Below are 27,481 nucleotides of genomic sequence, written 5' to 3'. Positions count from 1 at the left end.
GTAGCTGAGATTTGGGTGGGGAAGTACCATGTGTGACAAAAGCTGTATAAACCTTTGAGGTAGGGTGGGATGAATGTGGCTCCTGGAGTTATGAAGCTTTCCTCTTATTAAGATAACCATAATAAGTTACTCTCAAAAGTTCCAACCCAAAGTAACCAGGTTACTCCATGCCATCTTGGAACCAACACATGAGCATATGCAAGACCGGTAAGTTTCTCTGGAAAAGACCCTTTTAAGTAAAGTCATGCTGAAGCAAAAATCATATATTAATTTTAATGCAGTTATGAGTATTCAAATAGAGACATCTTTTACTTTATACAAAAGCAAATTTATACTCACACTTTGATAAGGAACGCAAACCACAAATAAGTTATGATTTTTACTAGAACAGCAAACATTTTTTAAAGGAAAACAAAAGTTGATCTAGGCCTCCAGTTCTTAGGCATAAATAGCTATCTCAAATCTTCAGAATGTCTACATTTCTTTTTTCTGGTGTTCCATGTAAAGTTTTTCTTGATCTCTTTGAACTCCTAGCCTTCAGAATCAAAGCATTCTATGGAATTTTTTATATATAGTGAGGTGGGATTTAGTTCTTCAATCATGTGTTCCTTAGAATCTGAGAAAGAAACCAAGCCTTATAGCCTGTTATTTTTTTGAAGGTCATGACATATTATTCAATTCCCTCTTGGCTTTAGAAGTTTCACTTTTTCCTATATTGCAAGAATGAAATATTATTGGAAAAAAAAGACTGTGTGACATGAACTATGGTAGTAGAGTACAGAGATTTATGTAACAAATTAAAAGAACTCCAAAATAATTATTTTACAGTTACTAGTTGTAAGGCAGATAAAAAGCCTTGTCTAGAATCCATGTCTGATTCCAAATAAGAGAGTACTGGGCTTGGTACTTTTTGTTCTCAAATATCCTTCAGGGCAAAACCACTCATTCTTAAATTAGTCCATTTTAAAAATAAACTCATAGGTTATGTCAAAATCTTAATCAACGTTCTCTCCACAGGAGGTAAACAAAATGAAGCTTGAAAAACGAAATTGCTATGATATGTACACACTTCCTTAGATTTCCCCCAATTCTAAGGATAATGTTGGGGACCAGTTTTAGGATATTTACTGAATATCAAGGTGCTTGGGAATGAAAAATTAAATTTATGTAAGCTACTGACAAGATATATAGTCCAAATATTTGGGGTATGAGGTCTAGAAGATTAGTTGGCAACTACCTTCCTTAGGCTTCAATACTGCCAGGATGTTTGACTGTTTTTTTTTTTTTTTTTTTCTTTCTTACAAAAACATTCAGGTGCCCATGTTCAGCATTCCAATTACTTCAGGCAGGTCAAGACAAGGTCTAACAATGACAAAATAAGACATTGACATAACAATTTAATAGAAACAATCTTGAATTTATATGCTCTTTAAAATATCATATTTCAAAAGTGAAATTTCAGGATTTTTACTTTTGATTAACAGCCACCAAGAAGAACATTTGCATGTGTTTAACAAGGGTGGAAATACTGCATCAAAAATATTTCTTGAATACTGTGAACAAAGGAGCCACAAAAACTCAGCATGAACTGTGACATCCTGGAGTTCTGCACAGCCAGGATCAGATCTAAACCCTCAGTAGCAAGCAGGAGACTCAGAAGATGCTGACTTTAATTACAAACTTTATTTGTCAATACAATTCACAGTTTATACATGGTGCAATCCACCATATGAACTTTCAGAATCGTTATCGAGGAAATGGGTGTAGCTTTTCTTCTAAAAGAGCCTGACTTTCCAAAATTTTGGTTAGAATTCTTTAAGTTTATAAAAGTACCTTCAACAAGTTAGCTGAATATTTACATTTCTAGCTTAAATTTTGAAAAATAAGCCTCTGTTAAATTTTCTTTTTTTTTTTTTTTTAAGATCCTGGGTTTATTTTTTAAGACTCTAATATGAATGCTACTTATTCAAATACTCCCACCCCCAAGAATAAAAGTCATGTTTTGCAATTATATTTAGGGAAATCATTTTCTTTCTGTGTTTTAAAAATTTTATTTACAATGTACAGCAGATCTATGTATGAAAATAAAAGAAAGAGCAGCGATCTACTAGGTGCCTTTACTGAATTTCTTCTGAATCCTGAAAACCTCCAAAGAGTTGCAGGATAGAAAATTAAACTAAAGAGGATTAACAGCCTTTTCTATCTTAAAAAAAAAAAAAAAAACTCTCAAGATTTAAATTGTGCTATAACAGCTTTTTCTCTAATGTCAGAGATGAATTATGCCTGCAATCTGCATTTTTCCAAGTGCAAAATCACAGTGATCCAGTTTCAGCTTCTGCTCTCACACTCAGCCACAACTTCAGAGGTACACCCACGGAAGGCGAGGGCTGTGCCCAACTCTGCCTACGCATCCCCTCCCCTCACTGGGCACAATTTACCCAGGGAAAGAAAACCATATAAGCCTTTCATACATCAGAAAACAGATAGATGCTGGCAGTATAATGTTTATTAGCAAATGCTTATAACACATCATTTGGCTCTCTTCATGTCATCTGAGTGGCAATTCACACCAATCGTCTAAATTCATCTTCAATAATATCCATTTTAACAGTTTTCTTTTGTCAGATCACTTATGGATATATATATATATATGGATTTTCTTCTTCCAACTTTAAAAAATGTGTGTGTATATATATATGTATATATATATACACACACACACACACATACATAGTTAGTAATAAATGATAAATTTTAAATACTGCCAGGAGAAGAAGGGACTGTTTGGGAGCAGTCAATTTTACTGGCCTGGTAATTACACTGTATACATGTACCATTGGTACCCGAGTCAAATAAATACTCAGAGGGGCCATCTTTGCACCTCATTTCTCTGCAGTGCCTATAATGCTAGGGTTTCTGAGTGTTGCTTCAGTGTCCATCTAATTTGGCATCTATTCCTTCTTCGGGCATCATCACTTCGGTCATTTTACACACTTGTTTCCAGCAAGGTATGGTATTCAAACGGGAGCTGTGGGGAAAAGGGCTGTGGAGTTGAGCCTAGGGGTGGGGCAGGGAAGGAGAAACCACACATTAGCTAGAGAGGTTCTGTTTCTTCATAAGATAAGGCACTGACAGAAAATTTCTTAGGTAAAAGGCTGCATAAGAATTTCTTGCCATTTACAAAAAGAAATGTTGTCATCCATAAATGGTCCATATCTAGGCTCAGTTAGGTAGACCCTGAAAAGTAAGGACTGATCCCTCAAAACTACATTATTACCAGAAACAATTATAATTCATTCTGAGGCCTTATGGCACGTTAGGAAAAGGGAGCAAAACAGTCTGGGCACAAAAAAGGCATCAGACATCGCTTGTTTTATTCCACTCGTCAAAGAAAGTGGACTGTTCAACAAGCATCATCAAAAAAAAAAAAAAGTGCTGGCTCAGAATTCCAATTCTCTTGATGGCAGATGACCATGATGGGTGTATCTATTTTTTTCCCCCTTTGGAGCTCATGCACAATTTTAAAAATGCTACCAGCAACAGTCATAAAGAGCATATAGAAGTCCTCACCTAATTGCTATGCCTGAGGCTCTTCAAAAAGAGGGCTACTTAATGTTCTCAATAACAGCGATTTCCTCGCCCGCACAGTGTGGTGTCAGTCCGTTCAAATAGATACTTTCTGTTTTCAGTAAGGAAGGCAGGACATCCCTCTCGCTGGCCAGGTGGTTCACAGACAGGGTCCTCCTACAGGGAGTCAGCTCCTGGTTGTGGTTTCCAGCCAGTTCTGCAGAGAGCTTCCGCTTAATGGAGGTGGCGCGCTGGAACTTGTCATAAATCTCCACGCTCAGCCGCCTCCTGGTTTCCTTGAATTCAGCCGTGACGTTGGCCGTCCACTCAGCAGCATGGGCTCTGAACTCTCCCACCTGGAACACGCATGCAGAGAAAAGACAGACATACCAACAGGATAGTCAACATTCTGCGTGCTTTATCCTCTGATCATTGTATTTGGACACTTTTGAAAAGGAGGTTGTAGCTTTTTGTAACAGGAGCCATCTGAGAATTGAGGTCACTGCACAATTTGTGAAGAGCAAGATTCCATTTTATATAGATACGACTCCAAAAATGAATCTGTGAGCTTAAACTCTATTAACCAAATTATAAGAGAGGTACTAGATGTCCTTGTTTCTGGAGATGAGTCCTGTCACTGATGCTATAAAAAGGCAATCTCTAACTTTTTAAAATTCTGGGAGTTGTTTTTTTTTTTTAATTTGTAATTTTAAGAAGTATTTGAATGTGAAGAAGTCAGAAAGACATAGGAGAAGCAGCAAGACAGAGTAAAAGAGCCTGGAATGTGAAACCAGGTGACCTGGTTCTCATAGCAGCGATGCTATTTGCTCTGGATGTAAACACAGATTTTAGAAACCAGAAATGGTGTGTGCAAGAACTCTGAATTCAACCCCATACTTGTCATTTAGGAATCCTCTGTTTACTAAATAAGCAACAAAATGTTTTGTCTCTGCTTCCAGGGAAAGCAAATAGAAAAGGACCGACAAGTTTATTGTGAGGCCCATTTGGAGAATTTCCAAGCAATAGTTCCTCAATGAATATTTATGGAATTAATTAATTTAACCTGTCTGAGCTACCATTTCATCAGTTGTAGAACAGGCATCTTTATAGCATATTCCTAACAGGATGGTTGGACTGATGTAGTTCAACTGCAATGTAGTTATGATGGTAGCCTTTGTTTGAAGGTTAAAGAAAAAAATATTGCCAAGTTCTAAGCATGTGACCCTAAAGAATCTGCCTGCAATGCAAGAGACTGGGGTTTGATCCCTGGGTTGGAAAGATGTCCTGGAGGAGGGCACGGCAACCCACTCCAGTATTCTAGCCTGGAGGATTTCATGAACAGAGGAGCATGGCGGGCTACAGTCCATGGGGTCGCAAAGAGGTAGACACAACCGAGCGATTAACACTTTCACTTTCAAGCATGTGCATAATAATGTTCTCTCTGACCTCTTTAAAATGATTCTGTACTTTAGTGACCTAAAATAGAACAATGACCAATCCCATGATAAACCTTTTCTTAATCAACTAGAATTCAGTAATCAAGAAGACTTCCTAGAATAATCTCCTAAGGTGGACAAGTCCCCCATCCATCGTTGGTAGCACTTCTGCTTTGGGGGCCCACTTCACTCACTTTTTAAGTGATGTGGGCACCTCCTTACCTGGCAAGTGACTAACTACAGCTTTGTTTGGTTTTGTTTTACCTCTGTTACTTTTCGTTTTAAATTTTGATATGGGAAACATAATTGATAGTTTCTGCTATAGTTTGAATTCCTAAAAATTCATATATTGAAATCCTAACTCCACAGGTGATTGTATCAGGAGGTGGGGCCTTTGGGAAGCACTTAAGTCATGAAGTGATGCCCTCATGAATGAGAGCAGCATTCTTACAAAGGAGAATCTGGAAAAATCCTTCACGCCTTCCACCGTGTGAGGACACAGCAAGAAGGCTCTGGCTCCAGACCAGGAAGAGAGCCCTTTATCATGCTGACACTATGATTTTGGATCTCCAGAACTGTGAGAAATAAATGTTGTTTATAAGATCCCCAGTGTGTGGTATTTTGTTATAGCAGCCTGATGGAACTAAGTGAGGTTCTAAATATTTACACTGAAAGTCATAGATATGTGTGTGGGTTGTGGGGTGGGGGGTGGGTTACACAAGATGGAAATTGTTCAAATATCCTTGGAAGGTGGCACATAGCAGATCAATTCTTCTGCATCCACCCATAATTACATACATGCATGCATTTCATGATCTACTTTTTATTTTAAAAAATATTTTAAAATACACTTTCTACTTGTATTGTCCTAACAAGGAATAATTGCTTGTTTTCCAGATCTGGTTTTGGGAAAAAGCAAAAAATGGAAAAATGAGAAGTTTGTGGCACACATAATTCGCAAGATCAAGCATTCCTTAATCACTGAGGCATCTTAGAGGGAACCTACAGGAAAAGAAGTGCTAATTTTATAGGAATTCAGCCTGAAGATTCTTACTCTTCCCATAAGGGACTCTTCGTGACTGCACTTAGCTCCAAAAACAATTATTGAAAGTTTAATTCTGCTTTGGGGAAACTCTCTGGTTAGGCAGTATCGATCAGTGGTTAGAAATGCTGAATCACTCCAAACACACTTATAAATAAACCCTCCAACGGTTTATATTCTTTTTCTGTTTGCCCAGCTGTCTTTTTTATTAGACTAAGCATTTTTGAGTCTGGGGTCTATACTATATTTATTGGGGTATATAAAACATCTAGTGTCTGGAACAGAAAAAGCACTCAGTAGAAATTTGATGAATTGCACTGAATTAATAAGTAAACACTATTCATAAAGTTTTGAAATAAATATTTTTAACATAAGTTAAGAGATTCAGTTGTTTCTCTATCAGTTTTGATTTAATTTTAAAGACTTAAAATTGCCGTATGCTTACAGAGAGAACCTGATTAATATGGTCTTGAACAAAACAGTTATCATTGTCCAACATATCATTAAATTCTCCTAGTTTACATTACAACTAGATAATCTCAAGCAGTGTGAAATTTGCTGTTTAAAATGAAACAATTGCTACTGATGAAAAACTAAACATTCTATCTGACTTTTATTCCCATCTTACCAATGATTTTATTAAAAAGGAATTAACCTTTTCTATTTGAGAATTCATAATTTTCTAAGTGTAAAAAGAAAAAATACTAATATACTATTTTCTATTATGAGCTTATATTAATAGTATGGTTAATATTATAAAGAAAACAGCTAAGCATCTACATATTTGTTTAAATAAATGTTTGTGAAAAGTGTAAGAATTAACTACTATATTCAATTTCTTCCCATAAACGACTGGTTAACTAGAAATAATCACTTTCTTAGAGGACAGCCATCTGAGTCAGCCCCTAAATCATGCCTCCAGTCTGGAGGCAGTCAAAACTGATGGACCTAAAATTAGGTCTATTCTCTTTTTGAAATTAGTTTTTATTGGTGAATGTGATTTACAATGTTGTGTTAATTTCTGCCGTACAGCAAAGCGAATCAGTTATACATATACATATACCCATTGCTTTTTAGATTCCTTTCCTGTATGTCATTACAGAGTACTGAGTAGATTCCCTGAGCTGCACAGTAGGCCCTTATTAGTTATCTATATTATACATAGTGGTGTGTATATGTCAATCCCAATCTCCCAATTTAGAGGGAGGGATAAATTTGGAGTTTGGGATTAACAGATACACACTACTATATGTAAAATAGATAACCAACATGGACCTACTGTATAGCACAGAGAACACTACTCAATATTTTATAATAACTTATAAGGGAAAAAATCTGAAAAAGAATAGATATGTGTATATGTATAATGGAATCACTTTGCTGTATACCTGAAACAAAAACAACATTGTAAATCAACTATACTTCAATAAAAAGCTTCTTATTGTTAATAATAGATTTTGTGTATCTAAAATGCAGGTGTTAATACTTTTATTTGCTAATTTTGTATCTCCTACAACTAGGATGTAAGTTCTATGTATATCCCAGCACCTAGGATAGTACCTGGTATGTGGCTGACTTCTAAGAAATACCTGTTAAATGAACGAGTATATGGCCCCCAAATTCATGTTCTCTGTCATCTCGCACCTGAATGATAACTAGAGCCATAGTATAGCATGCATACCACCACTGGTCTTTCTTCTTTGTTCTAACCTTTATTCCTCCTCCCTTTTGGTGACCATTAATATTTTTGCAAAAATGGTCTTATATGAAACATACCATTTTGCAAATGGATTTTTTTCACATAGTTAATTTTAGTCTTTTTTTCCTATGAGTAGTCATTATACTACGTCATGGAGAAGGACATGGTAACCCACTCTGGCTACAGTCCATGGCGTCACAAAGAGCTGGACATGACTAAGCGACTAACATGGAGAAGACAATGGCACCCCACTCCAGTACCCTTGCCTGGAAAATCCCATGGACGGAAGGGCCTGGTGGGCTGCAGTCCATGGAGTCGCTAGGAGTCAGACACGACTGAGCGACTTAACTTTATTTTTTCACTTTCATGCATTGGAGAAGGAAATGGCAATCCACTCCAGTGTTCTTGCCTGGAGAATCCCAGGGATGGCGGAGCCTGGTGGGCTGCCGTCTATGGGGTCGCACAGAGTCGGACACGACTGATGTGACTTAGCAGCAGCAGCAGCAAGTGACTAACACACACACACCACCTCATAGTTTATACTAGCTTCCTAGCATTCCACGGGATGGCATGCCCCTGTTGATGAATAAGGGTTTGTTTTTTGTCTTCTTTTGCTATAGAAAATAATACTTCAGTGAATATTCTTATACCCATATCTTGGTTAATGTGATCAAGTATTACTAGAAGTGGAAAAACTGTGCCAAAAGATACATATATTTTCAGATTTTGAGGATGCTGAAATTTCCATCTAATCCCTACTGTCTTCAGACTCAAGGTTCCCAGTCATCCCACTATTTCCTCTTTTTGTACACTGAGGTAACCTCTGTCTTTTCACAGCAAAAAAAGCACCAGATCATGGATCCTGCATAGAAACTCTTTTAGAGATTTTTAATCATCTCTATTGTGACTGGAAATTTAATTGGTCATTAAAAAAAATGAACGCCTTCCTTAACTTGATCTGATTTTTCTCCAGAAGCAGGTTTCTTGAAGTCACCATGATCACTCAGGTTGCACCAATGACACACAGCTTTCTGCAGAGCAAGGTGCTTCTACAAATTAGTGATTCCTGCAAATCAGTAAAAGCCTAAATACAAGTAAATCTCAGACTGGTCTGAGTTCATAACTTTTTAATTTCTCATCTTTAACTGCACTCAAATCTCTGGCAGAGGCTGGTAGAATACTGCTTCTGGGGGCATGGTTTTTTTTTTTTCTAATTTTTCTGGAGTTCCCAGGGGTGGAAATGCCATCTCTAGAGGTCATAAGGGCTGCAGCTGGAAATGTCATCAAACAGGGATAGGAGGGGTTAGCAAGACGTGAGAAGAAGCCTCCAGTTCCAGCTCTGTCACTTAGCTGGGTGCCTATAGCCAAGCAATTTAACCTTTTTTGAGTTTCAAAGTCCTTATCTAAAAAGTAAGGTTATAATAATCTATTTATGTGTGTGTGTGCATGTGTGTGTATGTGTGTGGGTGTCTGTGTTCTTACAACATAAAGAACTGCACGATTAGTGATTATGATGATAACACTGGGTGATGATGATGCGGTTTGCTAAGGGCACTTAAAAAGCTTAAAGGAAAGTACCAGATACAGAATAAATGATATAGAATTGAAAAACAATGGGACATTTTCCCCTGGAATATAATTCTCAGGTTCTAAGCACCCAGTGGCAGCGTGGTCCAAGTTCTCTGATACTCTCACCAGAAGTGCTACAGTCGGATCAAACCCAGAGTTATGGAGATCTTCACGGCATGAGGTGCTTTGAGAATGTTGGAGACATACATAAAAATTCAATTGGCCAATCATCCCAGTCAGAGACACTGAATGATATATTTCATCACTCAAATGAATGTCAAGGCAAGAGATTGTTTGTGTTGGCCTTATCCTCATTATTACAACTGAAGTAATACTGTAAAATATAATAGTGAATTTATTGTATCACTCAATAAACATGTATAACTCATAATAAAATGGACTCATTAATATAGGTCTACGTGATGGGATGAAGTAAATTTTGTATGCACAGATAAGAGCTTACTATGTGCTGGGCATTGTTCTTTTAAAAAATATGAACTTATTTAATATTTACAACTCTGTGTGAAAGATTTTTATTATTTCACAGAAGAAATTGAGGCTAGAGAGGTTAACAAACTTTAGACACACAATGAATATGCCAGGATTCAAATTGGAGGTCTAACTCCAGCATATTGTTTTGTCTCACCAGGAAAATCTTGTTAATTCTGAAGGATAAACATCTTTGGGAGGACTGTAAGGCAAATTCACATTACGTGGAAATCCACCCTATAGCAGGTTATTATGGTGAGGATCTACCACCACAATTTCCTAAAGATATTGAAAAGAATGAAAATTTCTTCATAAAACATGCACTAGGAGCACTTACCAATTCAATAATGATATCTATTTCCTCTCTATTGTGCCCTTATTTTTCTGCTCTTACTATTCTTCATGATACTAGACAAGGAACTTAGCAGTTCAAACTCAAAGCAAAAAAAAGAAAAGAAAGGAGAGTCCCTCAAAAACAAAACTAAGGCCACCAACATAGTCACTTATTCCCATTTGTCTAAAACATTCCTGACCTGAGAGAACTGTCTACACCAATGTATTCATTATTCATAAAATAGCACATTGCATCCTAAAGAACAGATTCATATTTTTAAATGATGATAAAATTGTACATTCCAACTCTGAAGGTGCCCTTTTGATTTCAAAGACGTTAAAAAATAAGGTCCAGAGATCAGTACATTTATATAAGTAAATTTTTTCTCCATTGAAATGTTAATGCTTATGGATAATTAAAATGAATCTTCATGAATTAAAGCATGTTTGTTGCATCAGGTTTTTAGAAAAATTGGTCAAGAACTTATTCAAATGCTGAAGTATGTCATCTCCCTAAAACTAAGCAAATCTACAAACAATAATAACAAAGCTGAAGACTCCAACATGAGCAGAAATAGCTCCTAGGGATTGCCTTCAGCTCATGCACAGGACTCAAAGAAGAGACCTTCCTCTGTATTCCACGTATTCTTAACATTCACTTAATTCTCACGGCCCGGCGATCTGATTTACAAGAAAAGAAAGAAAATGGAGTGCTACAGACGGTCGCTTGCTTTCTAAACGCTACTGGAAATGCTCTCATCCTTGTGACTAAATGCAGCTGCACCGTTCTCTGTCCTCCTTTTGCCTGATCTTTGTAGCAAAAAAAGGCATTGGTGAAGACTGTGTCCCTCCCAATGAGTCTTTGCTCTTAATTTCCAAATCAGTACATTTTCATGTTTTTCTTTTCTTTTTTTTAAACCATTCAGGTTAATTCTCTATCAACCTAGAGGCATCATTTTCTTTCATCCTCCTCTTAACTACCTTTGTACCTTAGGCTTCTATTCTCATTTCCTCTGGATAACCATATCCTTCCAATCAAGTCCATTAAAATCTATTTGCTGACAACTCTCAAATACATATTTCTAGATAAAGTCTCCCTACTGAATTCTGTATCTGTACAACTGACTGCTTATGAAACAGCTTCATTTCAGATGGACCCCAGGCATCTCAAATACAGCACACTTCCAAATGAAATCCGTTAACTTCTTAAACCTGTTCTTACTTAATTTCTTATCACAGTGAATAGCACCATTAACCAGCAAGTTTCCTAAATGGAATTTCAGTGATAATCCTTTATTCTTCCTCTCAGCCAATCAACACCAAATCAACCCAAAGTCTTGCTGATTTACCTCTTTTTCTCACTATTCCATGTACTTCTCTCTGTTCCCACTGCTAAAACTATTGTCTAGTCCATCATTTTGTCTCATCTATATTATTTCAGCAGCTTCCTAACCAGTTTTGCTGACCTAAGTCTATCTCCCTTATGTGTATTCTTCACACAACAGCCAGAGTGCCCCTTAATAAACACAAATCAATCAACTATTTCCCCTTCATAAACCATACAATTGACATTCATTTCATTTAGTTCAAATTCCTTGAAGTGGCTCATTTGTATTAAGGCTTACCTACTGTTCCAGCTCAATCCTCACTCTCAACTCTCTCAAAAGTCTACTCCTGGGGCCATTCTGAACGTTTGTTTTTTTTAATTTTTATTGAATTTGTTATAATACTGCTTATTTTTTTGTTTGCTTGTTTTGCTTTTAGCAGTGGGGCATGTAGGATCTTAGCCTCCCGATCAGGGATTGAACCCATACTCCCTGGATTGGAAGGCGAAGTCTCACCTACTGGACCGCCAGGGAAGTTTCTGAACATTTCTTTAATTTCCTCAAACACGCCACTCTTTCTTGTCTTTCATTCATTCATTACTTACTATTTTCTCTATCCAGAATACTGATTCCCAGTCTTTCTCTGGGATATTTTCTACTCATCCTAAATTAGACATCTTCATGGGGCCATTCTCTGATCCTCTAGACATCAGATCACTTGATATCTGTATCTACATAAGCCTGTACTTCTGTACTTCCCTGACATTACTCTCATCACAACTTATTACAGCTACACGTTTAAATGCTCTTTTAGCTTCATGTCCATGGACATCTTCAGGCAATAATACTGGAGTGAGTTGCAGCTTCTTTGCTGCCTGAGCCGCGAGGGAAGCTCTTTCATGGTAATAGAGAGGGTTTGTCTGCCATGTACTATTCAGTATTCTCAGAACCTGGAGGAGTATACATGTGGAAGTTCAATAAGCATTTGTTAGAATGAATATCAATAACCTCAGATAAACAGATGGCACCACCCTATAGCAGAAAGCAATGAGGAACTAAAGAGTCTCTTGAAAGTGACAAACAAGAGTGGAAAAGCTGGCTTAAAACTCAACATTCAAAAAGCTATGATCATAGCATTCGGTCCCATCACTTCATGGCAAATAGATGGGGAAACACTGGAAACAGTGACAGACTTTATTTTCTTGGGTTCCAAAATCACTGCAGATAATGACTGCAGTCATGAAGTCAGAAGATGCTTGCCTCTTGGGAGAAAAGCTATGACAAACCTAGACAGCATATTAAAAAGCAAAGACATTTCTTCGCCAACAAAGGTCCATCTAATAAAAGCTATGGTTTCTCCAGTAGTCATATATGGATGTGAGAGTTGGACCATAAAGAAAGCTGAGCACCAAAGAATTGATGTTTTTGAACTGTGGTGTTGGAGAAGACTCTTGCAAGTCGTTTGGACTGCAAAGAGATCAAACCAGTCCATCCTAAAGGAAATTAGTCCTGAATACTCATTGGAAGGACTGATGCTGAAGCTGAAGCTCCAATACTTTGGCCACCTGATGCAAAGAACTGACTCGTTGGAAAAGATCCTGATGCTGGGAAAGATTGGAGGCAGGAGGAGAAGGGGACGACAGAAGACGAGATGGTTGGATGGCATCACCGACTCGAAGGACATGAGTTTGAGCAAGCTCCAGGAGTTGGTGAAGGACAGGGAAGCCTGGCATGCTTGGGTCCATGGGGTCGCCAAGAGTCAGGCACGACTGAGCGACTGAACTGAACTGAGATGAATGAATGGCAGACTAATCAATCATGTTTTGAATATACGCTCCAGTAAAAGAGTCTGCTTCTTAGTGACTGTACTGGGATAATCTTGGTTACTTCAGGAGGGAAACACGGCCAGGTTTATTTGAAGTAAAGGTTCAAAGCATGTTTCCTCAAAGTTTTTAGTCTTTGGAGAGCTTCCTCAGCATTCTAAGAAGCCTATGATGCTGCTAATGTCTTCTTTCACAGTGAAGAACATCATGCTTCTTGTACAGATCCCTTAAATCAAACTTCCTTTCCTTTCCCTTCTCCTTCTGCATGCATGGTCAGCCAGGTCCAGCTCTTTGTGACCCCATGGACTGCAGCCCAGCAGGCTTCTCTGACCAAGGAATTTTCTAGTCAACAATACTGGGGTGGGTTGTCATTTCCTTCTCCTTGGGATCTTCCCAACATAGGGATCGAACCCATGTCTCTTGCATCTCCTAGCACTGGCAGGGAGATTCTTTACCACTAGCACCACCTGTGAAGCTCTTCCCTTCTCCTTGTGTGTTAGTCATTCAGCTGTGTCCGATTCTTTGCAACCCCTTGGATGGTAGCCCACCAGGCTCTTCCAAGCATGGTGAAAGTGAAAGTGAAGTCGTTCAGTCGTGTCCGACTCTTTGCGACCCCGTGGACTGTAGCCTACCAGGCTTCTCAGTCCATGGGATTCTCCAGGCAAGAGTACTGTAGTGGGTTGCCATTTGCTTCTCCAGGGCATCTTCCCAACCCAGGTTTCGGACCCAGGTCTCCCACATTCTGGGCAGACGCTTTAACCTCTGAGCCACCAGGGAAGTCTTCTCCAGGCAAAAATACTGGAGTGGGTTTCCATTTCCTTCTCCAGCTCTTCGCCTTCAGTTCAGTTCAGTCGCTCAGTCGTGTCCGACTCTTTGCGACCCCATGAATCGCAGCACGCCAGGCCTCCCTGTCCATCACCGACTCCCAGAGTTCACTCAAACTCACATCCATCAAGTCGGTGATGCCATCCAGCCATCTCATCTTCTGTCGTCCCCTTCTCCTCCTGCCCCCAATCCCTCCCAGCATCAGAGTCTTTTCCAATGAGTCAACTCTTCGCATGAGGTGGCCAAAGTATTGGAGTTTCAGCTTCAGCATCAGTCCTTCCAATGAACTGATCTCCTTTAGGATGGACTGGTTAGATCTCCTTGTAGTCCAAGGGACTCTCAAGAGTCTTCTCCAACACCACAGTTCAAAAGCATCAATTCTTCGGCACTCAGCCTTCTTCACAGTCCAACTCTCACATCCATACATGACCACAGGAAAAACCATAGCCTTGACTAGACAAACCTTTGTTGGCAAAGTAATGTCTCTGCTTTTTAGTATGCTCTCTAGGTTGGTCATACTTTCCTTCCAAGAAGTAAGCGTCTTTTAATTTCATGGCTGCAATCACCATCTGCAGTGATTTTGGAATCCCAAAAAATAAAGTCTGACACTGTTTCCACTGTTTCCCCATCTATTTCCCATGAAATGATGGGACCGGATGCCATGATCTTCGTTTTCTGGATGTTTAGCTTTAAGCCAAGTTTTTCACTCTCCTCTTTCACTTTCATCAAGAGGCTTTTTAGTTCCTCCTCACTTTCTGCCATAAGGGTGGTGTCATCTGCATATCTGAGGTTATTGATATTTCTCCCGGCAATCTTGACTCCAGCTTGTGTTTCCTCCAGCCCAGCATTTCTCATGATGCACTCTGCATATAAGTTAAATAAACAGGGTGACAATATACAGCCTTGACGAACTCCTTTTCCTATTTGGAACCAGTCTGTTGTTCCATGTCCAGTTCTAACTGTTGCTTCCTGACCTGCATACAAATTTCTCAAGAGGCAGATCAGGTGGTCTGGTATTCCCATCTCTTTCAGAATTTTCCACAGTTTATTGTGATCCACACAGTCAAAGGCTTTGGCGTAGTCAATAAAGCAGAAATAGATGCTTTTCTGGAACAATCTTGCTTTTTCCATGATCCAGCGGATGTTGGCAATTTGATCTCTGGTTCCTCTGCCTTTTCTAAAACCAGCTTGAACATCAGGAAGTTCACGGTTCACATATTGCTGAAGCCTGGCTTGGAGAATTTTGAGCATTACTTTACTAGCGTGTGAGATGAGTGCAATTGTGCGGTAGTTTGAGCATTCTTTGGCATTGCCTTTCTTTGGGATTGGAATGAAAACGGACCTTTTCCAGTCCTGTGGCCACTGCTGAGTTTTCCAAATTTGCTGGCATATTGAGTGCAGCACTTTCACAGTATCATCTTTCAGGATTTGGAATAGCTCAACTGGAATTCTATCACCTCCACTAGCTCAACTGGAATTCCATCACTCCACAAGAGAAGACTATACACATGGACATCACCAGATGGTCAACACCGAAATCAGATTGATTATATACTTTGCAGCCAAAGATGGAGAAGCTCTATACAGTCAGAAAAAAGAAGACCAGGAGCTGACTGTGGCTCAGACCATGAACTCCTTATTGCCAAATTCAGACTTAAATTGAAGAAAGTAGGGAAAACCACTAGACCATTTAGGTATGACCTAAATCAAATCCCTTATGATTATATAGTGGAAGTGAGAAATAGGTTTAAGGGCCTAGATCTGATAGATAGAGTGCCTGATGAACTATGGAATGAGGTTCGTGACATTGTACAGGAGACAGGGATCAAGACCATCCCCATGGAAGAGAAATGCAAAAAGCAAAATGGCTGACTGAGGAGGCCTTACAAATAGCTGTGAAAAGAAGAGAAGCAAAAAGCAAAGGAGAAAAGGAAAGATATAAACATCTGAATGCAGAGTTCCAAAGAATAGCAAGAAGAGATAAGAAAGCCTTCTTCAGCGATCAATGCAAAGAAATAGAGGAAAACAACAGAATGGGGAAGACTAGGGATCTCTTCAAGAAAATCAGAGATACCAAAGGAACATTTCATGCAAAGATGGGCTCAATAAAGGACAGAAATGGTATGGACCTAACAGAAGCAGAAGATATTAAGAAGAGATGGCAAGAATACACAGAAGAACTGTACAAAAAAGATCTTCACGACCCAGATAATCACGATGGTGTGATCACTGACCTAGAGCCAGACATCCTGGAATGTGAAGTCAAGTGGGCCTTAGAAAGCATCAAGGGATGTAACCTTTTGAAAGATAAAGAAGGTTCAACCTTTTAACTTTAGAAGAATCACTAACATCTTTACCACTAACTAGCAATCCTTATGAAGCATCTAGGGCTTCTCTGGTGGCTCAAACGGTAAAGAATCCGCCTGCAATGCAGGAGACGCCAGTTGGATTCCTGGGTTGGAAAGTACCCTTGAAATTCTACCCACCCTTGTGGCTCAGCTGGTAAACAATCCACCTGCAATGCTGGAGACCTGCATTCGATCCCTGAGTTGGGAATGATTGAGAATGTTTAATATTTCTAAATCATAACTTTAAATTGTTTACTAAAGTTTTTTTTTTTTTTATATCTTACTATACACTTGAGTGTGATGAAGGATATTTCCCTGTTGTGTTTTTCATATTTGTTAACAGTTTCACTCCTGAAAGTATGCTTGTCCCTACTCCTGGTCAATCTTCATCAGAGTAGTCATTTCTTAGTAATAAAAAGTACAACATGAACTTAAGAGAATTTTCAGTATTCTCAGTTTGAAAAGAGTATTTTAAATAGTATGTATTTAAATGCTTGGTCTTTATCAACTGCATTTCTAAGGTTAACTTCCTCCAAACAACTCTATAAAACGTCAGCAAAATGTTTTTTTCCAAAAGAGTAAAGCTGACTTTTGAGCAAACTCCAGGAGACGGTGAAGGACAGGGAAGCCTGGCGTACTGCAGTCCCTGGAGTCGCAGAGTCGGACACAATTTAGCAACCGAACAACAAAAAATATCTGACTTGTGGGGAGCAGTACTTTGTTACACTTTTCTTTTTTCCCTCTGAGCCGTGTTTCTTTGACAGGAAGTCTTACTGCTACTTTGACTCTTGATAAGAGGTAAACCTGTGAAATTCCTCAAATTTAGAATAATTCTAACCTTAATTATTTATTTACATTAACTCTCTAGTTCACTATGGCCCTCAGAATCACCCCAAACTCCACCATCTTGAACAAATCTTTAGCCCTCTGTACCTTTCCCATACATCAGAAAGTCTAGTGTTCTCTGCGTCAGCTTTTCACCAGAATCATAACTACCCACTTTGCCTAACTATTTACTAGCTTTGAATTTCTACAATCCTCTTTACAGAGCTTTGGGTTTTGATCATTAACAGATGAGTGATAATACAAAATTGCTAATATTCTAAAGTATCCATTTCCAAAGATGAGTATCTCAGCAATTATTTGCAGGCAGCTACTTCAGAGTAGAAACTGGTGGCATGATTTAGAAATCTGGCAGCAGCAAGTCTGCCGGCCCTCTGTGATAAGATAATTCAGATGTTCCTTCCCTAAAAGTCCCTCCCAACAATCATTTTCCTTGCATCACTCCATCCCCATTATCACTTCATGTACAAGAACATTTTTTTTTTTCAGAGCTACAATCTTTTCTAAAGATTTTTCCCTGGAGATCTTACCCTGCTTTACCCATATTTTCTGTTCTAATTGGCTTTACTTTTTCTTCCTATGTGCACTCAATTAACTATGAATAATAATCACTCATTATAGGCAAGCTAATCCCTCTTATAGAGTCATAACTGGATGAGGAATTTTTTTCTGAAATGTTGGAAGGTTTTTGTAAAGTTTTCACAAGTACCCACAGCCAACTCAAATATTGGATAATACTTGAGCCTCAAGTTTTCTTTAAAAAAAATATTCTATTTACAGGCAGATCTGATCAGAGTAGTATGAATTGAAAACCTTTTCCCTAAGGATATAAACCAAAGCTGAACATTTAAGATTTAGGCCATTAAGTAACCTCCTTCACCAGACATAACATTAAGAGGTTTTTCTTGTCTTTGACCAATGTTTTTTCCTGACCCTTTTGACAGTGGGATTTTAATTTACTCCTCTCAGTACTCAGAAACTTATCTACCTTAATGACTTGAGGAAAGTTAAATACTACAAGCAGGTAGCTGAGTTGAAATCATCCCTCTGGTTAAATATGTAAAAATAATTTGAAGCCTGCTTTGTATTCCAATTTCAAAGGTTGCCTAGACTATAATTTCTGACAATTATCATTAATTCATTTTCTGAAGTATTCCCATTTCGTTGTATTATTGAACTGTACTATTAAAAGAACAATTCAAAGTATTCTCTTTATCAAACAGGTTAAAAAAAAAACCACACACACAACAACTAAAAGGATTACAAAGTGTCACATTATCTTGACAGAACGGTACATGATGTTTTTCTCTGGTTTTCAGGAAAGTATATGTAATATTCATAAGGTCTCCTTCATCTAAACTATCTTTTTTAGTTAGCAATTTCTCCACTTCTTAATACCACACATATTAACACAACTGTGTAAAGATTAAGTACAATAGTTTTAATTTAAAAAGTCAAGAAGGATAATAATACTAATACTATGATTTTATCTTTCATCGAAAATTGCAAAAGGATAATGTATATTATTAACTGCATTAATAACAAGGTGGGATTGTGAGGTCAGATACTCGCTTGTTGTACAGTAAACTCAGCTTCTTAATTATTGTCACTGTAGTGACATACTGGCTCTGAGTCACTGAACACCTCTGAAAGCCTCCCCCCTGGTCTGGGGTTACTTTAACAACCTATATTACAGAGCTCATCCAACTTAAATAACATTTTATTGTGTTATAAAAATATGGGAATTAAAATTCATGAAGCAAAGTAATTTACATACATTTTAATACAGTTCTCCACATTTTTATATGATTGAGTTACAGTAACTAGACATGTGTCTGTTACTAAGTGTGGACACTCTATGATGGGGTGATGTTGAGGGGTGGTGTTGGGAGGTGGTCATCATCTGTTTGTTATTTAATTCCTTACACTAAATGTGTATAATTGTGCAAAAAAAACCCAAAAAACACCCATTCAAATGAAAGGATGGGCTGAAAACCTTAAAGGCACTCTCCACAAAATGTCTTCATTATATAATTAATAAAACCAAAACACGTAATTACACCTCAAAATTCATTTAGAATATCTGGAGTTAACAGTAGTTTACCTATAACAAAGACTTCCCTGGTGGCTCAGATGGTAAAGCATCTGCCTGCAATGCGGGAGACCTGGGTTCCATCCCTGGGTCAGGAAGATCCCCTGGAGTAGGAAATGGCAACCCACTCCAGTACTCTTGCCTGGAAAATTCCATGGATGGAGGAGCCTGGTAGGCTACAGTCCATGGGGTCGCAAAGAGTCGGACACGACTGAGCGACTTCACTTTCACCTATAACAAACGGGTATTTTATGTTCCTATAGGAAAGCAAGTTGCTGTTTACTCCCCAAGTCATGTCTGACTCTTTTGCGACCCCATGGACTATAACCTGCCAGGCTCTCTGCCCATGGGATTTCTCAGGCAAGAATATGTCATGGGTTGCCATTTCCTTCTCCAGGGGATCTTCCCGACCCAGGGATCAAACCCGAGTCTCCTACGCTGGCAGGCAGATTCTTTACCACTGAGCCATCAGGGAAGCCATAAGGAATACGAGACCTGTGTATTAAAAAATAGCTTTGCTTCCCTTCTTCTTGCACTTTCTTTTCTAAACAAATGAGCCCCAAAGCAGTTAGATGAACAGAACTATAGAGACATCAGTGTGACAGGTTTGGGGAGGGGACCTTGGTACCAGAACGAAATGTCAGAGCCAGATCAGCATGAAAGGAGTGGCACCCAGTGTGGGGTTCAGAGCCTGAGTGGGGTAAGGAGGACAACCCCACAAGCAAGTCCAGGGTATACTGCTGGAGACCAAGCAGGAGGGAGAGGGTGTCCCTGGAGGGCTGGGAGTGGGCACAGCAGAGGCAATTCAAGCCTGGCTATATACAGGAAGAAAAAAAATATCAGGAATAACGTCCCTGGAGGGCTGGGAGTGGGTGCAGCAGAGGCAATTCAAGCCTGGCTATATATAGGAAGAAAAAAAATATCGGGAATAACAAGGATTAGGTATTTTGCTGTAAGAAGAAGTAATTACAAATACAAAAAAAAAAAAACACCAAAAACAGATTAGAAGAACTCTTGTGTTAGATTGGAATTGGGAATATCAGTTTGAATTAATGATTTTCTCTGCAATTATTATTTTTTTAATTGAAGTATATAATGCTTCCCTGGTGGCTCAGTCAGTAAAGAATCCACTGGCAATGCAGAAGACTACAGCACATGAGACACAGGTTCGATCCCTGGGTTGGGATGATCCCCTGGAGAAGGAAATGGCAACCCACTCCCAGTATTCTTGTCTGGAGAATCCATGGACAGGAGAGCCTAGCGGCTGGTGGGCTACAATCCTTGGGGTCGCAAAAGAGTCAGGCATGATTTAGCAACGAAATAGCAACAAACATAACTGATATATTGGTCTCTTGTGTCTCCTGCATGGCAGGTGGATTCTTTACCTGCTGAGCCATCGGGAAACCCCCACGTAATAGTCATAGTTAAATGTCAGTGTTTAAGTTCACTAATAATTAAATCCCTTGAAATTAACCTACAATGAAAATTATTTAACCTAAAATGAAATATTTTAGGTTTTAACTTAAAAATATGTGTGGGCAGACCCCACTTCTCAAAATACTCTCAGGGAATTCACACAGACTGTTGTTGTGGACCAGCATTTTGTAACTATGGTATTAGGCAGCAATGAGAAAAGGTTTTCTCCTACATCCATTCCCTTCCCCTCCTCCAGAGACAGAAGTTGTGATTCACTTCTTTATCCTCCTTTTCACCTTTGTGTCCTTCTCTATCCCAGAGTTTAGGAAGAGAATGTAAATATTGTTTACATTCCAAGAACATGATTGATTCAGGAAATGTCACCCAACCACGAGCTTTACGAGTTAGTTGAACCTCTTAAAACTGTATATGCACTTAGGATTTGTGCATTTTTCACTGTGAAAGGGGATCAGAGCTCTTAACAAACTCAAAGAGGATGTGACCCACTAAAGGTTATAAACTCCCGCTCTATTAAGTAAATTCAACACTGATGTTTATAAGTAGAATCTTCCTTACTAAAAGTGGAAGACCATTCAAAGCAATATGTTTTCTAAGTTTCATGGTGTGTACCGTTTTCTCTCAACTGCCTAACACAGTACAGGCACATTGTAAACACTTATAAATTTTTGCTGAATAAATGTCCCAGAAGCCAAATGAATTTTAGATGTCATAAGGAGGTGGGTAGATAACAGAGGAGAGGATGGTAGACAGGATTATGGAGAATGCTATAAATTTCAAATGAAGTGTGCCGTGAGACAAAGACCCACCGGAAAGGGGTTGAAAGAAAAGCTACTGACTTCATGGTACTTCTTGGGTGAGATAGATGACCTCATGAATAAAAACTGATACTTAATCACAAATCATGATTAAGTGCAGTTAAGCCAAGATAAGACATGTGAAGAGTGCATACAAAGAGGAGGAATAATTCATATTAAAGGGGTCAGATGGGGTATCTGCAGAGATGTAACATTTGATATGAGATCTGATGCAGCTCTGTAGTCAGCAAGGTGATAACGTGTGGAGAAGAACATTCAAGGCCAGGGTATAATGTGTATGAAGGGAAGGGACATGTGTAAAAAAAGAGTTTGGTGCAATCAGAGAACTAGTGAAAGAAGACCTGTGTGGCATGATTGTAGTGAATCTACAAGATGACACTTGAAAGGGAGGTAGGGCCCACATTACAGGAATGCAAAAATCATGGTAATTAAAAGATTTTGAACTTGAGGCAACTCAACAATATGCAACAGAGAATAACATTGTCAGATGTGGGTTTTAATTTCTGTGCATGCACTGAATGTTGACAAAAAATTCTTGGGAATGCAGAAAAAAGAAACACAATTCTAGTTTCATTTATTTTTATTAAGCTGCTATTGACCTTTTCTGTATGGGATGACCCTAGTGCCTTCACTTGCTCCCTGTTCCACGGAGGAATGCCAGGGAAGAACCTGACCTCCCTGATGGACTAGGGGACAGGGGCTCACTTGTTCCCTTGCTGTTAGCATATTCTAGCGCATTCGAATTTATGGGCTATTGGATATCAGCAATATGATTACTTTGATAAAACCAAAATTCTTAAATCATAGAGTTTTTGTAAAAGTAAGTAAGAAGATGGGGCATGGCCATGAAAATTTTTGTCACTAACATACTGGGGGCACATGCCACATGGTATAATCTATGCATTTTTCTTTCTTAAAATTTGATGACCTAATTTGTGATGAGAAAGGTGTTCCACAGGATGCTACTTGGCAGATACTTTGAAACAAATAAACTATTTAGCCTGCCCCTTCAAAGGATATAAAAGATGGTAACTGCTATTAAAAAAAAAAATTTGTGTGTACGATGATGGAAGAAAAAAAATCTTAATGAGTGTTTACACATATGGTCATTGTTATATTTGTCCCCTTAAATGGGGTGTTACTTATCAAATCACATATCTTAATACTTAGCAAATTTGGAAGAAGGATTTTACCACCTGTAGGAAAGACTCTCAAACAAAGGGTTTCCATGGATATTGAAAATGGGCTAACCTTAAAAACGATGGTTTGGCATCACAGAAGATGGATATTTCCTAACTTGAAGTGATTTTCACAACTAGTGAATAATATTTTAAAATGAGTTCAATGTTTAAAAGGCAGAATTTTAAATGTACTTCTTTCGTTTGCACTATGAATTCCCTTTCTCTGAAACGCCATCAAATCAAGAATCAAAATAAACTACACTATGGACTAGAATTGGGGATTACTATAATGTGGAGTACTAAATCCAGATTTGACAAAGTAATAAGACATTCATACTATTCTCATTATTAATAATTTTTTGTGAGAGCAAAAATTTTGAATTACCAGTAAGCACAATTAATACATTTTAAGCTACTTAATTTTCATCTTTTAAAATTTCTCCCTCTACATATGTTGTAAATACATAGCTAAATATCGGTACAGGAACACAGTAGCGCAGGTATGTAATTTATAAATACATATGCATACTATAGAGGTACATGCTCAAAACATTTTTACTAATAACAATTCACAGTAAAAATTCTGGAAACCACTGAAGAAAGGAAACGGAGGGAAGGAAGACATCTAGTTAGGATGCTAACTGTGATGGATCAGGCAGACTAAAAGAGTATGGACACAGAATGTACAGGAAAGCATTTAAATGTTTTTGTTTTGGTGACATTATCATTAGAATGTGTGATGCACAAACCACAGAGGTGAGGAAAACCAAGTATCAAGAATGACTGCAGGATGGTCCAGTGGTTAAGACTTCCCCTTCCAATGCAGGGGATGTGGGTTCAATCCCTGTTTGGGAAGCTAAGAGCCCACATGCCTCATGGCCAAAAAACCAAACACAAAACAGAAACAATATTGTAACAAACTGAATAAAGACTTTAAAAATGGTCCACATCAAAAAAAAAAAAAGAATGACTGCAAAGATTTTGGCATGAGCAAATGAATGCACGTTAAGTGATAATTTACTAAGGGCTGGAACCTGAGACAAGATCATGTTAAGTTCAAGATGATAAAGTAGTGGTTTGTTATAAAGTATCTCTTGCACAGCAGCTCCTGCCAACTTCTCAGAAGAATTTCCATCTCCAGTGAGCACAGGAGCCCCACCAATCTCCCCCTCCAGCATCCCGGGCACCATAACCTTAGCTTTAGGTTAGCACCCACTGGCATGGCCTTATCCTGGACCTAATCTCTGACCGTAAGTCCAGTCTCTCTAGCTCTGTTACTCTCTTACCACCAATATCCCATACGGTGACTGCACTGAGCCTCATGGGCACTTGTTTCATTAGCGTCTTAGTCCATTGGTCTCTTTTGACTCTTTCCTTTGCTATTCTAGCTACTCCCCATAAAGCATCACCTCTATACCTTCCCAGGACCCCATAAATTCCCTCAAACGCTATCTGTACACCTACTTTGATAGTTACAAATCGTTTCGTGGCTACTGGCTTACGTCTACTACATTTTCTACTGGATCCTCATCATTGAAGCCTGAGAGTGTCTAACTGGGTCGTTTTTCTTTTTGTTTTTTTTTTTTTATCTCTAACATCAATCTCATTGCCTGAACACAGTGGCTGCCCCATAGAACTCTAAAAAACTGAACTGTGCAGACAAAAATAACTGCTTTTTCTTTTAATTATTTACCTTAAATCTATTGAAATAGGTAAATGATACCTATCAATGCTCAAGAATCCAGTTCAGTCAGTAAACTAAAGGTAATTGTTTTAAATTTTAAAGCCATTAAGGCTATCATCAAAAAAAACAAAAATCCACAAACAATGAATGCTTGAGAGGGTGTGGAGAGAAAGGTACCCTCCTACAGTGCTGGTGAGAATGTGAAGTGGTACAACCACTATGGAGAACAGTATAAAAGCTCCTTAAAAAACTAAAAATAAAATACCATACGATCCAGCAATCCCATTCCCTGGAAAAACATGCTCTAAAATGGGTACATGCACCCCAGTGTTCACTGCAGCACTGTTTATAATAGCCAAGACATGGAAGCAACCTAAATGTCCCTTGACAGATGGATGAATAAAGGTGTGGTACATACATGCAATGGAATATTACTCAGCCACTGAAAAGAATGAAATAATGCTATTTGTAGCAAGATGGATGGACCTAGAGATTGTCAAGCTGTGTGAAGTCAGTAAGAGAAGGAGAATATCATGACATCCTTTCTACGCAGAATATAAAAAGAAATGATACAAGTGAACCTAATTACAAAACAGAAACAGACTCAGATTGAGAGAACAGACTTATGGTTGCCAAGAGGGAAGAGATAGTTAGGGAGTCTGGGACTGACATGTACAGCCTATTGTATTTTAAGTGGATAACCACCAAGGCCCTATGTATAGCACAGGGAACTCTGCTCAACATCATGTGCCAGGCTGCATGGGAGAGGAGTTTGGGGGAGAATGGATACTTGTGTATGTATAGCTGAGTCCCTTCACTGTCCACCTGAAACTATCACAGCATTGTGAATCGCCTATACTCCAATATAAAATAAAGTTAAAAAAAAAAAACATTTAAAGCATTAAATCCAGTCTGTATTCATGAAATTTAAGCACACTGGAAATCCAATTCCAAGCAATGCCAGCTACACATTCTTTTTTTTTCCTATGAAAGTTAAAAAACAGTTACTTAGGCTTCCAGGGATAAACCAGTATCTGATCAGGTGCATTTCCAGAATCAGTGTCAGTGCAAGTTCTAGATGAGGAGCTGGAGGATTTCAGGGTGCGAAAAAGAAGGGAAGTGAGTAATAAAGAAGTGAGAGAAGAATGTCTTCATTTTGTTGTTGTTCTTATTTTCAGAAGTTAATGCATTTGTATCTAAAGACATGCTCTATTAATTTAAGAATAGTTTTCTCATATTTAAAATTTACACAAAGGAATGTGAAGACAATATTCAATATGGTCTAAGCAAACAGATGCAGGAAAAATCATATTTCCAACTTTTTCAAAGGGGAATCTGATTCCAGAAAATTGCTCTTACAGAGTAAACTCTCCCCTGAACAACTGCATGGGTGTGGGTGGTCGACCTTTACAGAAATCCTCTGAAATATTTGATGATCCACATATAGCTATTCACCTTGACACATTAGATGAAATGCAGAGGCAGCAATAGTAACCCTAATATTAAGCTCAAAGATATTCTCCAAGAACTGCTTCAAGTAGGGAAAGAGCAAGTAAGATGAACTGACACGTGTATGTCACTGCCTTTGCTCTTATCCTCTCCAACTACTTGAAATGATATCAACTAAGACAATACAATTTCTAGAAGGAAAAAACACAATCTATATCATTAGCACAGAAGAAGCAGCTGTTTTAAAACAAGTTATTGCCTGAGATTCTTAGTGTCTACTCTATAATATAGGCTACAGGCTATATTTTCATCTTAGTCAGCAGCTGTGCTGTCCACTTCAGTGGCCACTATCATTCTGGCTATTGAATACTTTAAAGATGACCAGTCTGATTTGAGGTGCACTGCAAATGTATAATACACATCAAATAATAAAATTTTATCACAAAAAATGTAAAGTATCTCACTTATGTTTTCTATTTTCAACATTTACATATCACAATGATAGTAGTTGAATAAAGTTAAATAAAATACATTATTAAAATTAATTTCATGTTTCTTTTTACTTTTTTAATGAGGCTATTAGAAACTTTAGAGTTACACATGTGACCTGCATTTGTGTCTGCATTCTATTTCTATTGGGCAGCAGTGGTCCATAGAATGCCCTTCCAATGCCATCTTTAAAATGAACTCAAAAAATCATGCTTTTATGCTTTTATGAATGTGCACAAAAATTTTCAGAAAACAAGTAAAAGTGGTCATGTAATTTTGTAATAATACAAAATAAGCAATTTCCCCCCACTCTATTTCAACAAATAAAACTGGCAGATGGATGAATCTGCCAGATGGGTAAATAAATAAAACTTCTCTCATGGTCCAGTGGTTAAGACTCCACACTTCCACTGCCGGGGGCATGGGTTCAATCCCTTGGTCAAGGAACCAAGATCCTACATGCCACGTGGCCAAAAGAAAAAGAACTGGCAGAAAAGGCCTAATGATGCAGAGTTCACTGCATATGGAACCAGTGTTCACAATGGCAAGATGGCAATGATCACAATGGCGATGGCAAGATAATCCTACGGAAAGGCTGTTCACTGTGCCGGAGAGGCTCTGTCTTACAAGCATATCGCCATATTCCAATTAACCTGGCCAAACTATGATACGGCTGCCTAAGAAACAGGAGGGAAAGATAGAAAATTAAGGAAGGGGCAATGGAAGTACTGAGGATGGGACAGCGAGGCACAGCAGGTCTCTCGCCCCAGAGTGCAGGTGCTTTCCCTGAGTGATGTACACGCATCAGGAAGACCATGAACCTCTGTCCCCAGCTGTGTCTACTGATGGTGGATTTAGGATTTAGGAGAAAACAATGTCACAGAATGTAAGGATAAAACATAGGAAGCAACCACTGTGAAAAAAAGCTAAAGAACCATACATTAATCTCCCTCAACAGATGCTTCTAAATAATATCCCGAAAGGCAGCGTAATGGACACACATGCCCCGAGACTGTGGCAGTCGGAACATCCAAA

General features: G+C 38.5%; 1 protein-coding gene across 7 annotated transcripts in view; it reads right to left on the bottom strand.

The window, feature by feature from the left end:
* Positions 1–2,488: 2,488 nt before the first annotated feature.
* The window catches only part of KCNK2 (potassium two pore domain channel subfamily K member 2), a 221,164-nt gene continuing 196,171 nt past the window's right edge, over positions 2,489–27,481 (bottom strand). For 5 of the 7 annotated variants that reach the window (XM_086342392.1, XM_086342393.1, XM_086342394.1 and 2 more), the window contains one exon: positions 2,489–3,923. In XM_086342392.1, the coding sequence (XP_086198518.1) occupies positions 3,606–3,923 (318 nt within the window). In that variant the 3' untranslated portion in view covers positions 2,489–3,605. The remainder of the gene's footprint in view (positions 3,924–27,481) is intronic. The other 2 variants (XM_086342396.1, XM_086342391.1) reach the window with 1 other exon arrangement.

Source organism: Bos grunniens, chromosome 16, assembly GCF_055505025.1.
Source record: "Bos grunniens cultivar Pamir isolate PY7600 chromosome 16, Bosgru_T2T1.0, whole genome shotgun sequence".
NCBI classification, from domain to species: domain Eukaryota; kingdom Metazoa; phylum Chordata; class Mammalia; order Artiodactyla; family Bovidae; genus Bos; species Bos grunniens.
This window is presented reverse-complemented; position numbering and strand designations above follow the sequence as displayed.